This window comes from Mirounga leonina, unplaced genomic scaffold (assembly GCF_011800145.1).
Source record: "Mirounga leonina isolate KUSES-001 unplaced genomic scaffold, KU_Mleo_1.0 Mir_178, whole genome shotgun sequence".
In the NCBI taxonomy this organism is placed as follows: domain Eukaryota; kingdom Metazoa; phylum Chordata; class Mammalia; order Carnivora; family Phocidae; genus Mirounga; species Mirounga leonina.
In genome coordinates this window covers 10016824-10036717 of record NW_023270464.1, presented here as the reverse complement: position 1 = coordinate 10036717, position 19894 = coordinate 10016824, and the positions used below count along the sequence as shown (strand labels likewise).

At 43.2% G+C, this 19894-nt stretch overlaps 2 protein-coding genes across 3 annotated transcripts in view; both read right to left on the bottom strand.

Moving 5' to 3' along the window:
• CERS3 (ceramide synthase 3) overlaps window positions 1–4209 on the bottom strand; it is a 101452-nt gene extending 97243 nt beyond the window's left edge. Inside the window, exon 1 of the mRNA XM_035024021.1 lies at window positions 4083–4209. The gene's annotated coding sequence lies outside the window, so the exon portion shown is untranslated. The remainder of the gene's footprint in view (window positions 1–4082) is intronic.
• Window positions 4010–19894, bottom strand: part of LINS1 (lines homolog 1) — a 42574-nt gene continuing 26689 nt past the window's right edge. The window contains exon 8 of one of the 2 annotated variants that reach the window (XM_035024019.1): window positions 4010–4344. In XM_035024019.1, the coding sequence (XP_034879910.1) occupies window positions 4289–4344 (56 nt within the window). In that variant the 3' untranslated portion in view covers window positions 4010–4288. Of the gene's footprint in view, window positions 4345–13434; window positions 13563–19894 lie in introns of those variants that run through there. The other variant, XM_035024020.1, reaches the window with a different exon arrangement.

Below are 19894 nucleotides of genomic sequence, written 5' to 3'. Positions count from 1 at the left end.
TTCAATCAACCTAAATACATGCCTTAGCTGTGAATTTTACAGTTTTCCCATTAAGAGAGAAAGGAGAGATGTATTTGGTGGTCATTTCACAATATATACAAATACTGACTTATTATGTTGTACACCTGAAACTCATATCGTGTTCTACATCAGTTATACCTCAATTTAAAAAAAATTAAAAAGCTGGAGACCTGTTTTCATTTCTCCTTTCTCCAGTCCTAGTGACCACATGTCACATGTTTCAGAAGACACAGCTCCAAGATGGAAGAAGACAGAGCCATCTATGACAGGAGAAGAAATAAAGTTGGTTGCACACACATAATATATATGTATCTTTTGGGTTTGTTTTTATAATGTGCACCAGCACATGGAAGTGTGTATGTGTGTGTGAGAGAGAGAGAGAGAGACTGGGTGGGGTGTGTGTGTATCAATCCTAAACAGAGAGATTGGGATACTTTCATTAAATATCTCCATTTCCTGCTTTCCTGAAGATATAATTTGGAGATCAATAAAAAGGAAACTTTCCATTAAATTGAAACCTCGTAAACCAAACACCAACTATGTATTAGGCCTCTGATCTGCTCAGTTACTCTCCTTAAGAATGCAACATGATGCACAAACAAGGAATCATGGAACACTACATCTAAAACTAATGATGTAATGTATGGGGATTAACATAACAATAAAAAATAAAAATAAATAAAAAATAAAAATGAATCCCTTAGCCTCAAGAGGGCCATTTTAGAAGCCCCAACACACATCTATTTGAATCCCAGTGTTACTCACTATAAAGCAACACTCTGGTGGTGCTAAGGCTCCACATCTGGAGTCTTCAATAAGCCAAAGAAATAAAAACACTATCAAAATCAAAAAAAAAAAAAAAAAGAATGCAGCATGAACGCCCTCCACAAACTCTCTAGTGACCAGGTAGAAAGAAAGAAAGAAGAAATGGTTACTAAAATGAACCAAACCCCTTTAACTTTACATTTGAGGGGAATCTGGACGCTCACAACCTGCGAAATTTTAAATTCTCGTACTTAGGACGGGTGAAATTTGTTTCAAGGTCACCCAAGCCAAATTAGTGTGCTTTCTCAGACTTTAAGTTATGATAATAATGAAATTTGGGAATAACTATTTTAAAAACACAGTGATTGCTCAAGTTTAATGACAATCAAACATCTATCTACCATCAGCAGAAAGTCCTGTGGAGAATTTTGGCTGTTAAAGTGTTATACAAGGTCAAAGATTCTTAATATCCCCATTCACCTGCTATTTGAGGGTTTTATACCTAAGCCCTAATTTATTTTAATTAGGTTTTTAGCTTGGTTTATGTTTTCATCATTTAAAAAACCCTCCACAAGATGCAATTTTAAGGCAATATATATATAGTAGGACCATAAAATGATGAGATTGATTGTTGCATAGGGCTTAGGAAAATAAGTCTTGTTACTTCAGAAAGACTTCTTTCATAGTGCCAATTGTCTGGTCTGTCTAGGGTGTCCCAAAGATGTCTTCAATCATTCTGCGTCCACCAAATAAATCAAACAACAAACTTGGGCCATGGAGGACCAATAAGGTTGGTGCTCTGGGTGTGCAGGTGTTTCTAAGAGAAGGGAGACCTGCATTTGATTCCAAAGGGAGCTCCTCTGTGTTCCTCTAATCTCTTTGCCATAATCTGCAGATCATCGGGATTCAAAATTAGGGACAGATTACCAAAACACCATTCTTGATGCCAACTAGCCTATTTGATGAACTTGATTATAGGCCTTTAGCCAGTAAATAAGTCAATCGCTCTTGTCCAAATCCATCTTTATAAAGGTGTATTATCTCCAGTTCAATCTTTGGACTACATGCCTAAATTCACATTGGGGAGGCCTTGGAAAGCCCCAGGCTGTTGTAGAGATGGCCTGGAGCCCAAGGTAAATGAATGGTTGCCACACTACACTCTGTGCTTTATGAGACTTTGGAGCCAGACCCTCCTCCCATGCACAGCCTGCCGGCAGTGCCTTGGGGACCTAAGAAAACTCAAATGAACTGTGTGTGTGTGTGTGTGTGTGTGTGCGTGTGAAGGCACGCATAAAAGCATATCTTTCCTATAACTGTGCAATGATTAGCACAACAAACTGACCCTTGCAAAAGAGGTATCTGATGTCCTTGTTTTTTGCCTGATTCTACTATGCTTTGGGGGACCCCTAACATAGGATGTTTACTGCTCTGCTTCAGAGGCTGTGTCAAAGCCAGATCAGCTCCACCAGAGGATCTCAGTAATCACAACCTGATTTTCAAAGAAAGTCAGTGACACGGTGCTAGACCAAACCAGCACCAGTCAGCCCCGTGAGGGCAGAGTCTTGTCTCCCTTGTTCACTGCTGTTACCCCTGAACCCAGAAGAGGATCTTGTACTCCGAAAGCATCCACAAATAATTGGAGAAATGAATACTATATATCGAAAGCCTACCATTTGTCAATCATGCAGAAGGCACTGTGCATACCTTGTCTTTCTATTCCTTATAACAAGTAACCCTGCGGGATGGACATTATAATAATTAGCTTATAAATAAGGAAACTGAGGTTTGAGGAATTTCACTGTCTTGCCAAGGTCACACACGTAGTAAGCAGAAAGCAGGGATTCAAATTTAGATCTGTCTGCCTTTCTAGCCCATGTTCCGTCCACCACACCACGTCTTCACCCCAGTAGAAGCAAATTATAGACTGACCTTTGGTCTTTTGCTATAAGATACTGTGTTAGCATATTTACATATTATCATGGGTTCAGAACCCTCTCCACATGACAAGGACTCTGAAGGGCTGAATAGAGAAGGCTCCAATCACATATTTCTGTGTACAGAGAGGCAACAGAATCTGGGCTTTCTCACTTCCCCGCTATGCTATACCTCTCACCAAGCCCAAATGTCCTCATCTGAAAACTGCATAACACAAGTTCTATCTCACTGAATTAAATAGGAAATGCATTTATGCACAGCGAGGACTCAATAAATGTAGATTATTACTAACCCAGAATAATGTAGATTATTACCAACTCAGAGTTATCGTCAAACTTATGTCAATTAATTTGATTGCTTTTAGAAAAGGCAGAAACATTTTTAAAGGGCAGACAATACAATTATTACCTATTTTCCCCTTAAAGAATTTGCTCCTTTGTCCAGCAAATTCTACTGATTAAATTTAATTGGAAACCCCTTAAAAAGGGGGGGGCTTGTAGGGGAAGAGGCATGAAAAGGTGCTGTTTAAAGTCAGAACCCTCATAACATAATAAAAAAAATAAAGTCAGAACCCTCATTCGTGGTACAGAAGGCACTTGAATAGTATGGATTAATGAATAAATGAATATGCATCCTCTGGTGAGTCCCCAAAGTTTCCTTCCCTTGCCCCATGTGTAAGGCTTTTCAGGAAATAAACTTGCCTAAAAGAACATCCTGGCTAAACATGTACACTGGTTATAAAAAAGGAAAGCTTTATTATGTTTCTCTCCCCAAGGCCGGCAGTTGTAGAACTAATAGCTAATGTCTTCTGGACATAGCATGGAGACTGTCTCCCTCAAGACAGAGCCAGCTTAGAAAAGTCTGCCACTGTCAGGCGAGCAAGTCCTGCCTTGTTCCACATTTAAGACATTCTGACATGGTCTGAAATGGCCTTGGCCATGCCACCCGGAGGTCTGAGGTCACCCTTTTCATTCCTCGTTCCTCCTAAACCAGGCTGTGCCCACTGAGGGCTCAGCCTCCTGCGACTGCACAGGCTGAACAATCCTTCCTAGCCCTACGATGAATCCGTTTCAACTCGCCAAAGAGCAAGTGCTACAGGTCAGAGGAGAGGTTTGCCTTCAACATTTGCTCTCCCCGACTGAATGCTTCTGAAGTCAAACTCATCAAGCAATGGGCTTCACATCTCTCTTTTCTGTATCTCTCCCTGAACAGCGGGCCAAAAATGAGCGTTTTGAACATCTCTCTCTCTCTCTCTCTCTCTCTCTCACACACACACACACATACACACACACACACAGAGTCGAGGCCAACGTGCTTTGAGAGTTCTCAAATGGTAGCAACATCAGCGAAATGGTGCCTACCTTCCAGAAACTTCAGTCCACAAAAGATGCCCCTTGCCTGTGAAGAGCAGTCAGGGCCAGATTTGCAGCGTTCCAGGCAGCCTCGTTCTCATCAGAGAGCAACACACCTCATCTCTGTGTAAGCTCTGAAATTCTTTCAGAGACCCACCCTCTAAAGTTGCACGTCTAGATTTCTGACTGAGGGCGATCCGTGACGTGAGGCAAAGCTACTGGATGGCACCTTCTGGTTCTTCCTGATGGAATGTTGCTTCCTGTTTCACCACTTGGGAGAGGAGAAAACTGGAATTCAGTCAGACACGGGATTAGAAATGCATTAGTTGCCTCATCCTTGTTGGGTTTGCTGCACACGGTCATGAGTCAACTACTGAACAAGGTGGTCTTGCTGTACACCCCCGAAGGGAAGGGGCGTACGCGGCGGAGAGAAACCTGAAGCAGGCTGCCAAGCCCACACTATTACCCGAGCTGGTCTACAGCTGTGGCACTCTCTAGAAGCCTGTGAGTAGTGGCGGGGCTTTGTGCCCACTAAATCCCACCACAACCACCACCAGCACGCCCTGAAAACGCATCGACTAAGGAGCATCAGTCCACGGAAAGGCCACCCCTCTGCGTGTCTCCTGGCAACACTGGGGAGAAACAAAATTTCCCTGCTTTTTGCCCCATCTAATGCCCCCCAAATAAAAGTCTGGCCACCTTCTCCCTTTGGAATAGTCAGAGGTAATTCTCTCTGTGTTTATTTCTGTCAGCCTCAAAGAGCAGTCATCACAGACAATGAGGGACAAACCTGTTAGTAGCAGGACAACCAACAGCTGTCCGTCTGTCTGCTCGAGGCATTTCAATTTCAAAGGCACGTTTGCCTACATTTACGGTGTTTATTTGAGCCGGGAGAACTTTGGGGGCCGTTTTCACTTTCTCCTGCCTGCAGATGAAACAGCTGCGGTTGTTTAAAGGTGCCTTGACGAGCAAGGAAGCTTCGGCAAGTTGGCTCTTGTACCCCTCGGAGCCAAAGCTCGCCTCCCAGGTAGTTCAGGCTGCACCGCCCACTCCGGAGGCCCTGATTCAAGGCCCTTCCCATCAGCCGACTTCAGCTGCTGAGACACAGCTTTCTTCTCCTGTCAGCTAATCGATGACAGCAAATTAAAAATTGACTAGAGGCGGAGAAGGGGAAAGGCCAGTCTCGGACTCCCCGGGTTCTCGAGTTTCACTAATTGAATTCAGTTCAAAGAAGGGGGACTGGTCAAGGCCCATTCACTGCATGCTCGTTCACTTTCTTCCTGGCCTGTTTTTCTCTTCCCAGACTTTCTTTTCGCCATGAAGGGGTTCGGAAATTTTATTTTATTTTATTTTAAAGATTTTATTTACTTGTCAGAGAGAGAGAGAGCACAAGCAGGGGGAGCGGCAGGCAGAGGGAGAAGCAGGCTCCCCGCTGAGCAGGGAGCCTGACGCGGAGCTTAATCCCAGGACCCCGGGATCATGACCTGAGCTGAAGGCAGACACTTAACCGACTGAGCCACCCAGGCATCCCAGGGTTCAGAAATTTTAAAGCTCATCTGGCAGGAGGGCTGAACTTCCAGCAGAGTGGGCACTAAGTGGGGCAGGTTGTGGTTCGGATCCTTGTCACATCGTGCCACTCGACTATGTAGGGTTGCCTGGTCTTCCTGACCCCACACTATCCCTTTCTTGGTCCATCCTTCCCCAGTTGCCGCCCGACTTGCCTTCCTAATTAAAACTGTTTCTCTCGTGTCTACCTTCCCTGCTGATAAAGTTCTACCAGTCACCTTTTCCTTGTAAGATTCCTTAGCATGGGAGACAGCCCGGTTCCTGTTTGCAACCTACATAGCTCAATACCTCCTCCATAATCAAAAGAATCCCATTATCGTAGGCTGCAGTGAGTCACTGTCAAGGTGTAGTCCTTTCTTCCTTCAGGGACAGAGACAAAAATTAACCTGTTGCACAATCTATGCAACGGGGTGCAGTAGCTGGAGAGATTGAAGTGAGGAATTCTGACAGTTTGTGAGTTGTGACCTGGGGGAGCTGTGTGCCCACACGTCGGCCCAGTGTGTCTGCCCATGACCCCTGTGCGGAGGACAAATAAATACAAATATGGTTCTTTCGAAGACTCCTATGGTAATGCCTTTTTCCTTTTCTCTCTCTCACTTGCGTCTCATGATAAATTTATCAGGTCACTGCTAACAGAGGGGAGAGAACCCTGGGAAGCATGATAGAGCAAGAGGCTTGTGTGGGGGTCATTTCTTCTAGGTAATACTTAACTGTCTCATTTTATGAGAAAGGTTTAGAAGCGAGTTAAGGTATTAAATCTGTTGTATATTTTAGATCCTCATTAATAGAGGTTAAGTTGTTTATTAAATCTTAATGGTTCAATGCATTTTTAAAAGTGAACATTACACCTCTGACAATTAAAGGTAGGCAGTTAAGCCTGATATTAGTGGACAAGTTTTGTGGGGAGCAGAGGGGCTACATTATAAAACCCATGGGTTTTTTGTTTTGTTTTGTTTTGTTTTTTAAGATTTTATTTATTTGCGAGAGAGAGAATGAGAGACAGAGAGCATGAGAGGGAGGAGGGTCAGAGGGAGAAGCAGACTCCCTGCCGAGCAGGGAGCCCGATGTGGGACTTGATCCCAGGACTCCAGGATCATGACCTGAGCCGAAGGCAGTCGCTTAACCAACTGAGCCACCCAGGCACCCTAAAACCCATGGGTTTTTATACACAAGAGCAAGCTTGTTAATTACTAAAGTGAGTAAGGTGGAAAATAACCTACTGAGTATATTTCTAAGAATAAAACAGGAGAGAGGGAGAAGAGCAGTGAGGACCTTTGCAAACCCAGTCAGGACTCTGGAGGGCCACTTAGGAACTGACAAGAGAAAAACAGTGCAAGCAGGACATGGGAAAATGGCCTTGGGGCTGCAGCAGGAAGCTCAGAACTAGAAACCGTGTCCAGAGCTCTGCTAGCCAGGAACAGAAGGTGCATGGATGGGGTGTAGACACAGAGGAAAGGGAAGTGGGACAACTTCTGATATTCTAAATGGCATGTTATGTTGCAAACCTTAAGCTAACATTCTAGAGAAGAAAATCTAAATTTGATGGAATTGACCTGCTTTTACCTCCAAGGAGAGAATCCCTTCCGAGAAACTTAATGAATACACTTTGGGCCATATTGATCTTAACCTAACCAGTCCAATTTGGGGGGCTTCTATGAACAAAATCTCTGTTTTCTGAAAATGTTTCATCTTATCATTTCCACAGACTTTCCAAATACAAAGGTTTTCTCATAGACGGAAATGTTAAGTCAAAATGCTACCAAACTGTGTATTCTTTAAATAGGTATGTGGAGGGCGCCTGGGTGGCTCAGTTGGTTGGGCGACTGCCTTCGGCTCAGGTCATGATCCTGGAGTCCCGGGATCGAGTCCCGCATCGGGCTCCCTGCTCGGCGGGGAGTCTGCTTCTCCCTCTGACCCTCCTCCCTCTCATGCTCTCTGTCTCTCCTTCTCTCTCTTGCAAATAAATAAAATCTTAAAAAAAATAAAAATAAAAAAATAAATAGGTATGTGGAGAAACTCCTATGGGATATAACGAAACGATCTAATGTCTTCACAAATGCTGGGAATCTAAAGACTACATCTTCTTGACATAAAAATCTCCCCACATGACTTGCCTGAATCCCCACAGTGGATTATAGATTACAGACACACCTCAGAAATATTGCAGGTTTGGTTCTGGACTACTGCAAAAAAATGAACATCTCAATAAAGCTAGGCAAGGAATTTTTTGGCTTCCCAGTGCATATAAAAGTTATCTTTACACTATACTGTAGTATATTAAATGTGCAATAGCATTGTATCTAAAAAATGTGTATATACCTTTATTTAAAAATACTTTATTGCTAAAAATATGCTAACCGTCATGGGAGCTTTCAACCAGTCCTAATCTTTTTGCTGGTGGAGGGTCTTGCCTCGATGCTGACGGCTGCCCACTTATCAGGGCGGTGTTGTGAAGGTTGGGGTGGCTGTGGCGATTTCTTAAAATAAGACAGCAGTGAAGTTTGCCACATCGATTGCCTCTTCCTTTCAAGAACCATTTCTCTGTAGCATGTGATGCTGCTTGATAGCATTTTACCCACAGTAGAACTTCCGAAATTGGAGTCAATCTTCTCACACCCTGCAGCTGCTTTATCAACTAAGTTTATGTCACATTCTAACTGCTTGGCTGTCATTTCAACGGTCTTCACAGCATGTTCACCAGGAGTAGATCCCATCTCAAGAAACCACTTTCTTTGCTCATCCCTAAGAAGCAACTCTTCATTCATTTACGTTTGGTCATGAGATGGCAGCAGGTCGGTCCCATCTTCAGGCCCCACTTCTCATTCTAGTTCTGCTGTTTCCACGACATCTCTAGTTATGTACTCCACTGAGGTCTTGAACTCCTCGAAGTCATCCGTGAGGGTTGGAATCAACTTGTTCCAAACGCCTGTTCTTGATACTTTGACCTCTTCCTGCGAGTCACAAATGTCCTTAGTGCCATATACAATGATGAATCCTTTCTGGAAAGTTTTCAGTTTACTTTGCCTAGGTCCAGCAGAGGAGTCACTACCCGTGGCAGCTAGAGCCTTATGAAATGTGTTTCTTAAGTAATAAGACTTGAAAGTTGAAATCACTCCTTGATCCATGGGCTGCAGAATGGAGGTCGTGTCAGCAGGCATGAAAACGATCTCACTGTCCGTCTCCATCAGAGCTCTTGGGTGACCAGGTGCAGTGTCAACAAGCAGTAACATTTTGTTGTTGTTTTTTTTTAAAGATTTTATTTATTTATTTGACAGAGAGAGACACAGTGAGAGAGGGAACACAAGCAGGGGAGTGGGAGAGGGAGAAGCAGGCTTCCCGCAGAGGAGAGAGCCCGATATGGGACTCGATCCCAGGACCCTGGGACCATGACCTGAGCCGAAGGCAGTTGCTTAACAACTGAGCCACCCAGGCGCCCAATAAGCAGTAACATTTTGAAAGGAATCTTTTCTTCAGAGCAGTCTCAACAGCAGACTTAAAATAGTCTGTAAACCCTGTTGTAAACAGATGTGTTGTCATCCAGGCTTTGTTGTTCTCTTTATAGAGCATAAGCAGAGTAGAGTTAGCATCATTCTTGAGGGCCCTAGGATTTTCGAAATGGAAGTACTCTCCCCCATTCACCTCAAGTTAAAGTCATCAGCTGCACTAGCCCCTAACAAGAGTTGGCCTGTCTTTTGAAGCTTTGAAAGCAGGCATTGACTTTTCCTCTCTACTTTGAAAATCCTAGATGGCATCTTCTTCCAATCGTGGGCTGGTTCATCTCCATTGACAACCTATTGTTGAGGGTAGCCACCTTCATGAATTATCTGAGCTAGATCTTCTGGATAACTGGCTGCAGCTTCTCCATCAGCACCTGCTGCCTCACCTTGCACTTTAATGTTATGGAGACAGCTTCTCTCCTTAAACCTCATGAACCAACCTCTGCTGGCTTCGAACTTTCCGTCTGCAGCTTCCTTACCTCCCTCAGCCTTCACAGAATAGAAGGGAGTTAGGGCCTGGCTCTGGATTAGGTGTGGCTTAAAGGAATGTTGTGGCTGGTTTGATTTTCTATCCAGACCACTAAGACTTACTCCATATCAGCAATAAGGCTGTTTCACTTTCTTAACATCCGTGTGTTCATTGGAGTGGCACTTTTAATTTCCTTCAAGAACTTTTCCTTTGCTTTCACAGCTTGACTAACTGGCACCAGAGGCCTAGCTTTCAGCCCATCTGGACTTTCAGCACGCCTTCCTCACTAAGCTTAATCATTTTTAGCTTTTGATTTAAAGTCAGAAACACATGGCTCTTCCTTTCACTTGAACACTTAGAGGCCATTGTAGGTTATTGATTGGCCTAATTTCAATATCACTGTGTCCCAGGGAACAGGTAAACCCAAGGAGAGGGAGAGCCCGTTGGGGGAGCACTCAAAACATGCACATTTATTGGTCAAGTTCACTGTCTTATGATTACAATAGTAACATCAAAGATCATTGATCACAGATTACCGTAACAGATATAATTAGAATGAAAAAGTCTGAAAGGGGCGCCTGGGTGGCTCAGTCGGTTAAGCATCTGCCTTCCACTCAGGTCATGAACCAAGGGTCCTGGGATCGAGTCCCACATCGGGGCTCACTGCTCAGTGGGGAGCCTGCTTCTCCCTCTGTCTGCAGCTCCCCCTGCTTGTGCTCTCGCTCTCACCCTCTCTCTGTCTGACAAATAAATAAAATCTTAAAAAAAAAGTCTGAAATATTGCGAGAATTGCCAAAATGTGACAGAGACACAAAGTGAGCAAATGTTGTTGGAAAAATGGTACCGATAGACTTGCTTGACAACCCAGCGCAAGGTTGCCACAAACTCAATTTGTAAAAAAAAAATGCATTGTCTACGAAACACAGTAAAGTCAAGTGCAGTAACACAGGCATGCTCGATGGGACCTGAATGGAGTTTCCCTTTCCCCCACCCACCAGGTTCCACACTCTCCCTGGCCCAGTGTTACAAGGTTCCCTGGCAGATAATTTGAAAAAAAGTAAGAAAAGGGAAGAGCAGATCACCAGAACTAATGGTTCTCATACATGGGTACTTGAGTGCTGCTCATCACCCTCTGACACATGCGACTTCTTACTTATTAACTTGTTTATGACCTCTCTCCCGAATTAGAATTTAGCACCCTGGGGGCTGGGGGTTTTGTCTGCCTTGTTCACTGCTGAATCCTCAGGAGTCACAAACTTTAGGATTGTGTCTCTTCCTATCTACCACAACAGATAGTTACTTTTTTCAAAGGTAATTCATTGGGCTTTCTCAAAACTTCCAAGTGGGTACTGGGTGTCACGAAGATGGCCAGTTCTACTCTGAGTTGTTGGGAGAGGGGGAGAGTTTTCCCTCCAAGACTTAGGTCTGTCACATACCAAGTACTTGAAGGAAAGCATTTTAAGAATCCATCTGGCACATCCTCTGGGAAGGCTATGGAGCTCTTTACCAGCCAGATCACACATTGTCATGTAAGCTGGCTCTCGACAGCCTCTTTGTCTGCAGCCCTCCCTGAGGAATGGCCAGAAGGTCTGTGCATATGGCCCCTGGCCACGGGTGTGGCTGAAGGTGATAGGGCAGGCCACATCTCTACTTGCCTCGCCCAGAAAGTTTTTGTTGCTAAAGCCTTGTCCCACTTTGTGCTAACTACGTGATCTTGTGCTTATTAGCTGTGTGACTCCAGGCAAGTCACCTAATGTCTCGGTCCTTCAGGCTTCTCACATGCAAAATGAGGAAAATAACAGCAATACCTCAGAGTTGTAGAAATGTTAAATGAGTTAATATACATAAAAGCACTTAGGAGAGTACCTGGCAATTAGGAAGCCCTCTGTGAACATTAGCTATGATGATAATTATAATTACTATTACTAATTTATTTCATCTATGAACTTTATTCCTATGTTGCTTTGTAAGAGACCTTATTTCATGCAGATAGACTTAGTTTCTCCAATTAAATCTTGAGTAAAAGTCTCTAAGTAGCACCCTGACCACTCTCTGAACATATTATTCATTAATTCATTCATCAAGTATTTATTGGGTTCATACTATGTGCCAGGCACATCATATCTTTTGGAGGAGCTGAGGATCTCAAGAATAAAAATATAGCATGATTGCCCCAACCGATATAGACACACACTCATACAGACCTACTGTACAGGGGACAGAGGGAAATCTACATATGTGTATGTGGTGTGGGTATATTGATATGCTCTGCATAGGTACAGATTGGGACCACAGAAGAGATGGACTCTCAGACATTTACTATTTCATATCCTACATGCAGGGAAGCATAGCCGTGGATTTTAAGAGGAGCTAAGACTGCACAATGAGACATCAGGAAGCAGACAGAAGTGGGCGGATGAATTTTTCATCCCCAGAACAACTAATCCCATGAGTGACCTCAGTCTGTGAAGGTAGAACTTGGTAGCTTTAACATCTGTGCTCCCTTTATCTAGCATTGTTTTGGGCATCAGGGTAAATATTCCATGTGCTTTGAATAGACTTGAATGAGCTGCATCAGCACTTACACTGGTAGGTAAGAAGCAATGGGAGTTAAGAGGGAGATGGATGTCTCGGTAAATGCCTGGGCTGTCAATACCATGTTATATGTGACAAGATAATGGGAAACAAAATGCCCCTTACCCATTCAGCCATCATTCATTCAATAAATGTACAAGATGTATGACATACAAAGGTGGAGACGATGTCCCTGACCTCAAGGAGATCACCATCTATCTTTGCCCTCTTACTCTGTTCTCCCTCCTATCCCATACCCTACACACCACCTGCCAACAAGGAATCAGGAGAAGATCTGCTTGGCTAGCCTGAGACACCCAAGAATGGGCACCTCTCTTCAGCTTGTGAATTCTTGGGTATGATTTTTTTTTAAAAAGCCAAACTAAGTTTCATGAAGTCAGCCAGCTAAGACTCATTCCCAAGAACAAGACACTCCCTCATCTGCCTGCTTCATAAAAGACTGGTTATTCCATGGGGCACTGGAAATACAGCCCAGGCTTGAGGGTAAGAGTGTTGACCACCTGCGGGATCATGGCTTTGGACAGGTTCGGTCACTCTTTGGTCCCTCATCAGTTGCTTTTGTACCACAAAAGCACCCACAGTAACCAGAGAACATCCCAGGGCAACTAAGGATGGTATTGAGATCCCTATCCTGGGGGGGCTGTTTCCCTTTTCCTTTCTGGTCCCTGAGGTAGAGCTGTCCTCCTGCATGTTGCTTCCAAGTAATCTTAAAACATAGCCTTTATCAAATTATGTCCTTGCTCTGGAATTTATGTCTTCTTTATGCTAACCTAACCTTCTAGGACTGCCTATTTCCTAAACTCCCCTCCAAAATGTGATTCCCCACCTAGCCTATCCCACTTTTTCTCTTCACTGTACCCCAATACAGTGAGCCTCTGGGCTGAGCCCGTGGCTATGTTCACTCTGACCTTTGCTCATGCCCCACCTGTGATCCCTCCTCATCCAAGACCCAACCATTTCCTCTGGGAAATTCTGCCTGTCAAATCAACTTGAATCACCCTTTTTCTTCCTCAAGCCTTTACACTTAACCAACACACACCATTACCCCATTTTACATGCAGCCCCAGTCTTTACCTGTATAGCACAAAATACTTCCATAAGACAACTCGATCAGTGTGTGTGTGTGAATTCATACATACACAGGCAGGTATATGCCTTATCTCCACTAGGCTGTAAACACCCTATGAGCCCAGATAGCCCAGAAACACTACCAGAGGAGACCCTCGATAAGTCTTAGTTAAGGCTCTTGTAACACTCCTTCCCCCTTTGTTTTAAGCTGTATGTACCTTCTGCTGCTGCTTTTCCTCCTTCCATGGTATTTCCATTCCTTCAACAATTACTTATTGAGCACCTCGTATGTGCCTGAAAATAGGGAAATCACAGTGAACAAGGCAGCGATGGTCCCTGCTTTCTAGCTACTTAGAGTCTCGAGCCTTGGCTAAGGCTGGAAAGGGAAGCAGGTTCCCTGAATGTCAGCAGCCTTTTGTTCTCCCTCTGTGGGAGACCGTCCACAGGTCCACTGGGCTACACAGCGAGGGCTGGGGTCTAACACGTCCGAAGACACTAAGGGATTATGAGCAAAATACCACACACCACGTTGATTATAAAGTGTTCTTCACTGCCTTCTCCTGAGACCTCGCATCAGGAAAAATCAGCAACCCCCCCCCCCCCCCTTTTTTTAACCTCTTTTACATTAGGCTGGTTTTGAATTCGAAATTCAGATGTCACATAACTTGTTTCACTATTGGGTGCTGTTTGAAAGTGTTCAATAAGATAGGATGATTTCTGTTCCTTCACACAACAGATGTCTCATAACAGAGCTACACCTGCCAAACATTAGTTTCTCTTTAAAGAAACCAGGTATAAAAATGAAGTTTTACTAAAAACTAATAATATGTGTCACCGAATGTTTACATGAATACTTGATAATGTTCATTCATTCACACGTTTATGGAGCTCCTATCAGAGCAGTTTTGACACCAGTAAGTATGGTTACAATAAAAATAGTTTGCTTGATCATATTAAACTGTCTGCAAGGCCCATTTGCAAAATAGAATACCAGCCATGTATAATTAAATCTCTGGCCTAAACTTTAGAGGATATATTGTATGCAGGGAAATTAGCCGCAATAACTCTGGTCCAAACTTTTTGTTATTTACATTCTTAAAATCAAAATCAACCAATCAACCATCCAACAAACAAATGCAAATACAAAATATGAAAATAATTATTCTAATAAGCACTAAGGGCTTCAGATGTTAGTTAAATTTTTAAAAAAATCTTTTTTCAAAGCTGAAAAGAAGACGGTATGATTGTCAGTAGCAATCAATACCCCTTTGGCCTCAAATATGCTCTTTAGCAAGGTCTTAAGTTTTCAGAGACAGTAACATAGCAATCAGAACAGACCAGAAAACTCTTGGACTATTAAACTTCATTACGGGGTTTCAGCAGGAACATTGTAAAGCAAAGATCCTCATATGGTCACACGTGTAATAGAAGTACGTATAAATCACGCATAATTTCATAGTAACAACGATGGCTTCTGGCTCCCATAATTGGTGACCACCAGAGGGGCTGATCCCATATATTGAAGCAATTCTGCCATTCCATTCCTTAAATATCAGCAATGATGCATACTGATGATCAGATACCCAGATACATGCCATGCTAATACCATGTAAAGTAAATATAAAACAGGGAGCTAATTAGGACAGAAATACCATTTGACTCTTCTACAGTTCCAATCATTGTTATTAAGATAGGTTATTATTCTTGTAAGGGTACTTTCTGTATATGTGACATATTTATCCTGGTCTAAACCAGTAGCTCATTTTTTAAAATGTAATCCACAATACATACCTTTTACATCATGACCTAATACAAATATACCTACAAATATATGTAACTGAAACCAAAGTTTCACAAAACAATACTTATCCATACTATTTGTGATGTACTCTATTGTCTATTCTAGTCTAATCTTGACTCTCAAAAATGCCGGTCTGGACCTACTAAATTGGTTTACTGATCCATTAATGGATGATGGAGCACAATTTACAGGGTTCAAAGCTACCTAACTGTATTGCTTTACCCTTTCTATAATTCAACATGCTACTCAGATTTTTCTTTCTCATTCCAGTTAATTTAAAGACATTTTCTGATGAACTAAAAGAAAAATTGGGGTGAGCAACAAATTTCAGAGGGTGATTTCAGTCTCCAAACTATGACTACATGGAAGAGGGTCCAACTACTGAGTCTAAGCACACGCTGGGGCTCTTGATACATTTTCTTGAATTTTAGAGTAAGTAAAGGTGTATTTTCAGTGTTTTTTTTCAAGTAGGGATGATAACTTTTACCTGACAAAGACAACGCCTACTCAGAGAGCCCTCGTGGCCGGAGGTACAAAGGCCATAGCAGCCTGTGGGATCAAGTCTAGGCTCTCAAGTCCATTTCTGAACAGTCTCTAGGGCTCCCTGCTGAGCCCCCTGCCACAGAGAACAGCAGTAATCTGGGCTAGATCTCTGTTCACCTGGGTGGGGTTAACACCCAGAAAAGATGCAGCCAACCCAGCGATTCACAAAAACCCACGAAGGCAAAGGCAAAGAGGGGAAACAGCTTGGTACTCTAGCCCTGGGATGCGCCTCACTTGGCAAGGCCCAGGACCTGTGAGCTGCAGCGAAGGGCAGGCGGCTCAGCCAAGGATACGGCTTCGGTCTGTGCGGGGACAGGGACAGGGACAGGGACAGGGCCAGGGCCTCAGCCTGCGCGGGGATATGGACCTGGGACAAGGCCTGGGCGGAGACAGGGACGGGGGAACGGCCTCGGCTTTCGTGGAGACAGGGACAGGGCCTCGGCCTACACGGGGACAGGGACGCAGGACACGGGCTCGGCCTGTGCAGGGACAGGGACACGGGCTCAGTCTGCGTAGGGACATGGACCTGGGACAAGGCCTAGGCGGAGCCAGGGCACGGCCTCGGCCTGCGTGGGGACAGGGGCCCGGCCCAGCCTGCGTGCGGCTCTGGCACCCGCGAGGTCCGCCCGCCCCACATACACCGGGACCAGCAGGGCCTGTGAGCCTCAGCCTTCCCCGCACCTTTCTCTGTTCAGAGGCCGAGACTTGACTGCGCCCAGCCTGGGGTCCGCACAGCGGTGCATCCTGGGAGGAGGACTCCTCCACGCCTGGGGGCGTGGTGGGGGGAGGGCGGGAGTGGGAGCCGGGATGGGGGTGGGGAGCGCCAGCAGGCAACCCGAATACTGCACGGGAATGACAACAGCATCCTGTGTGGGGGCCCCATTCGTGGCAGGTGCTGTACCTGGCCTGCGCTTCTCTCCCTCTTTTTTTTAAGATTTTATTTATTTATTTGACAGAGAGAGACACAGCGAGAGAGGGAACACAAGCAGGGGGAGTGGGAGAGGGTCCCGCAGAGCAGGGAGCCCGACGCGGGGCTCGAACCCAGGACCCTGGGACCACGACCCGAGCGGAAGGCAGATGCTTAACAACTGAGCCACCCACCCAGGCGCCCCTGGCCTGCACTTCTCTTAATGGGCACCTGACATTGTAACACAGACCTGTAACACGGGCTGAGTAACTTGCCGGAGCTGCCCTGCTAGTGCATAGCACAGCTGGGATTCCAACCTGGGTTTTTTCTAGTTCCAAACGCGGTGCCCTTGTTACTGCAACTACACAACCTCTCCAGAGGGTAAATAACATTGTAACTGGTCTGTAGACTGTTCACAACTTCCGGGTCCAGGGAGAGGCAGCTGGAAGGAGTTCTAGAATAATTCTTTAAGCCCAGGTAGGCAGTGATCTCCTATTACAAGGTTGAATGAACAGCCATAGATCAACAAATAGAATACAGGTAAAAAGGAGCAATGAAAAATCTCCAGGAAAAGAGGAAGAGCATTATTTCTTTGAATATTTGATTAAAATATAAATCTATGAAAATCATTTATAGGGGAGATAGTGTAGTGTAGTAGTTAGGAAAACAGGCTTTGGAAACAGACAGCCCTGGGTTCAAATTCTGACTCTTCAATTTACTGACTTTGGGATATGTGGCCTCGGGACTTTTTAATGTTTTTAATAGCCTTTTAAAAAGCTAATTTCCTCATGAGTAAAATGAAGATAATAATTCCTCCTTGCAGGGTGTCCTAAGGATTATATGATATAAAGTCTACAAAATGTTTAGTGTAAGATCTGGTAAAAATAAGTACTGAGAAAATGATAGCTATTTTTGCTAGGTAAGTGCACAAAAAGTCTGAGGTGATGTATGTTCCTAATAATTAAACAACTTGATTATTAAGTTTTATTAAGTCTTAAGTCTTAATATGTTGTCCATGAAATAAAAGCGAAAAGGCATCAAGGAGAGCCCAGGATGAGATAAAATGACAATCAAGGATTTGAGATACGGGCAGAGATGGATGAAAGATTTCAAGGAAGTGGAAAAATAATCACAGATTTAATACCTGCTTTGGAGGTGATGATGAGTTGAACTGACATTGGAGAAAATCAAATCAGGTATAAAGAAGTGAAGAGTTCAGACATTCTCCCAGAGTACACAGAAGAACAAACATCAAGGTGCTAAGAGAGGAAGATAAGCATGGGGATAAAAGCAGAAACTCCATTTACAAATGATGACTTAAAGAACATCTGGGATGGTATAGAAGACTCATGTTCTAGGTAAGAGTACTCAAAAGAGAACCAGATCTAGATAGAATCTCAGGACATTTTTGCATTTCAAGGACAAGAAATTATTTGGGATGCAGCATTTGAAAAATCAGAGTTAACTTAAAAATAATCAGTTGAGGAGGGTCTCATCTTTCTCCTCCAGAACAACCAAGAATAGAAAACAATGGATCACTAATTTCTACCCATGAAACTAATAATACAGTATATTAAGTAAATTGAATTGAAATAAAAAATTAAAAAGAAACTCTTTGAAACTAAAAAAATAAAAAAGAACAAAATAGAGCAAAATGGCAACAGTTTAAGAAAAGTTGCAACACAAAAACTGGTCTCAGACAAATCGCCATTTAGGTCAACAAAAGGAATGGCAACCAGAAGAGACATTCTGATATACAAGGTCTCAGAAAATATACCCGTCTTCCTAGGAAGGTTGCTGAGAGGTATACCCCAGTTGTCTTTCCTGGAAACTTTACCGGAGAGGAATCAAAATTAAGATTAGCTCATTGGACACACTGTGAATCAAGAGGAAAGAAGAGTTAAGACTAAGTGATCAATATAATAATAGTGATAAATATAATAATGATAATAGAATGGAAAAAGCAAAAGTAAAATTTGGAGAAGATACGTAATGTTAATTTATTGGGAATAGCGATGTGGCTTATGAATTCAGATGACATTAGCAATGGCCGGAGAGCTGGAGGGGGTGGGTAGGTGAAAGTGAATGAAATGTTGCACAGAATGGAGTCTATACTTACAGCTTCAGGCTTGGCTTTGATGACTAAAAAAGGAATTTTCTAGAAAGACATGGAAAGAAAAGGAATTATCTAGAAAGATAATGATTTGTATAGTTTTAAACAGTAGGTGTGTTTTCTAAATAACTACAAGACATAAATACAGATTACTAACAACCCATATGCAACCCAAGAGAAAACAAAAGGAAATGTCAAGAAAGAATAAACTAAAATGACAAATACGTAATTTATGACAAGAAAAATCATCAGAAAAGTTAAAACTATGTATGCTATACTTCCATAAAAAGGAATAACTTTGATTATTAAAAAGGAAAAACTTTTCAATTATATTTATATTATAAAATCTATTTATTTCTCATCTGCTGCTTATATACTTGACTCTTGAAAAACGTGGGGGTTCGAGGTGTTAACTCCTATGCCATAGGAAAATCCATGTATAACTTTTGGCTCCCCCCAAAACTTAACTACCAGGAGCCTACTGTTGGCCAGAGCCTTACTGATACCATAAACAGCTAACACATATTTTGTATGTTCTATGTATTCTCTGTATTCTTACAATAAAGTAGGCTAGAGAAAGGAAAAGGTTATTAAGAAAATTGTATGGCTGAGAAAATACATTCACAGTACTATACTGTATTTATAAAAAAAAAAAAATCCAAATATAAATAGACCTGTACAGTTTAAACCTGTATTGGTCAATGGTCAACTGTTCATGATCAGACCAAAGAAATCATTCCAAAGGGTTTACTTTAGAAGTCACGTAACAGAGGTGGGAACCTCAGACCCTGGTCTTGAAAGGTCCCGATGTACGTTAGATACTACAGTGATTTTTCTCACCGGCTTGGTTCACGGCTCAAGTAGCAGAGTCAGGAAAGACAATAATAGACTGCATGAGAGTTCGAGCATCATCTGTCCTACATACCACTATCCCAGCTGGCATGCCACTGTGTTTGAGTCCAGCCTCCCACAGTGGATTTGTCACCACTGACCTATAACAGTTGCAATGACACATCTTCCCTGGAGATGGGCCTTTGCCATCCCCCAAAGACTATTCAAGAACAAAACAAACAGTGCTATTAATTTACTTTTTGCAGTGCTATTAAAAGAAATGCTGCTGATGGAATCGTGATGGCTTCTTTCTCCATGCGAATCTAGGAAGTGCAGAGTACTGTTAAAGATCCTATTCCCAAATCTCCATCTGAAGGTGTGCTGACATTCTTTTTTTGCCCATATGGACCTTGGAGAGAGTTGGGCTATTT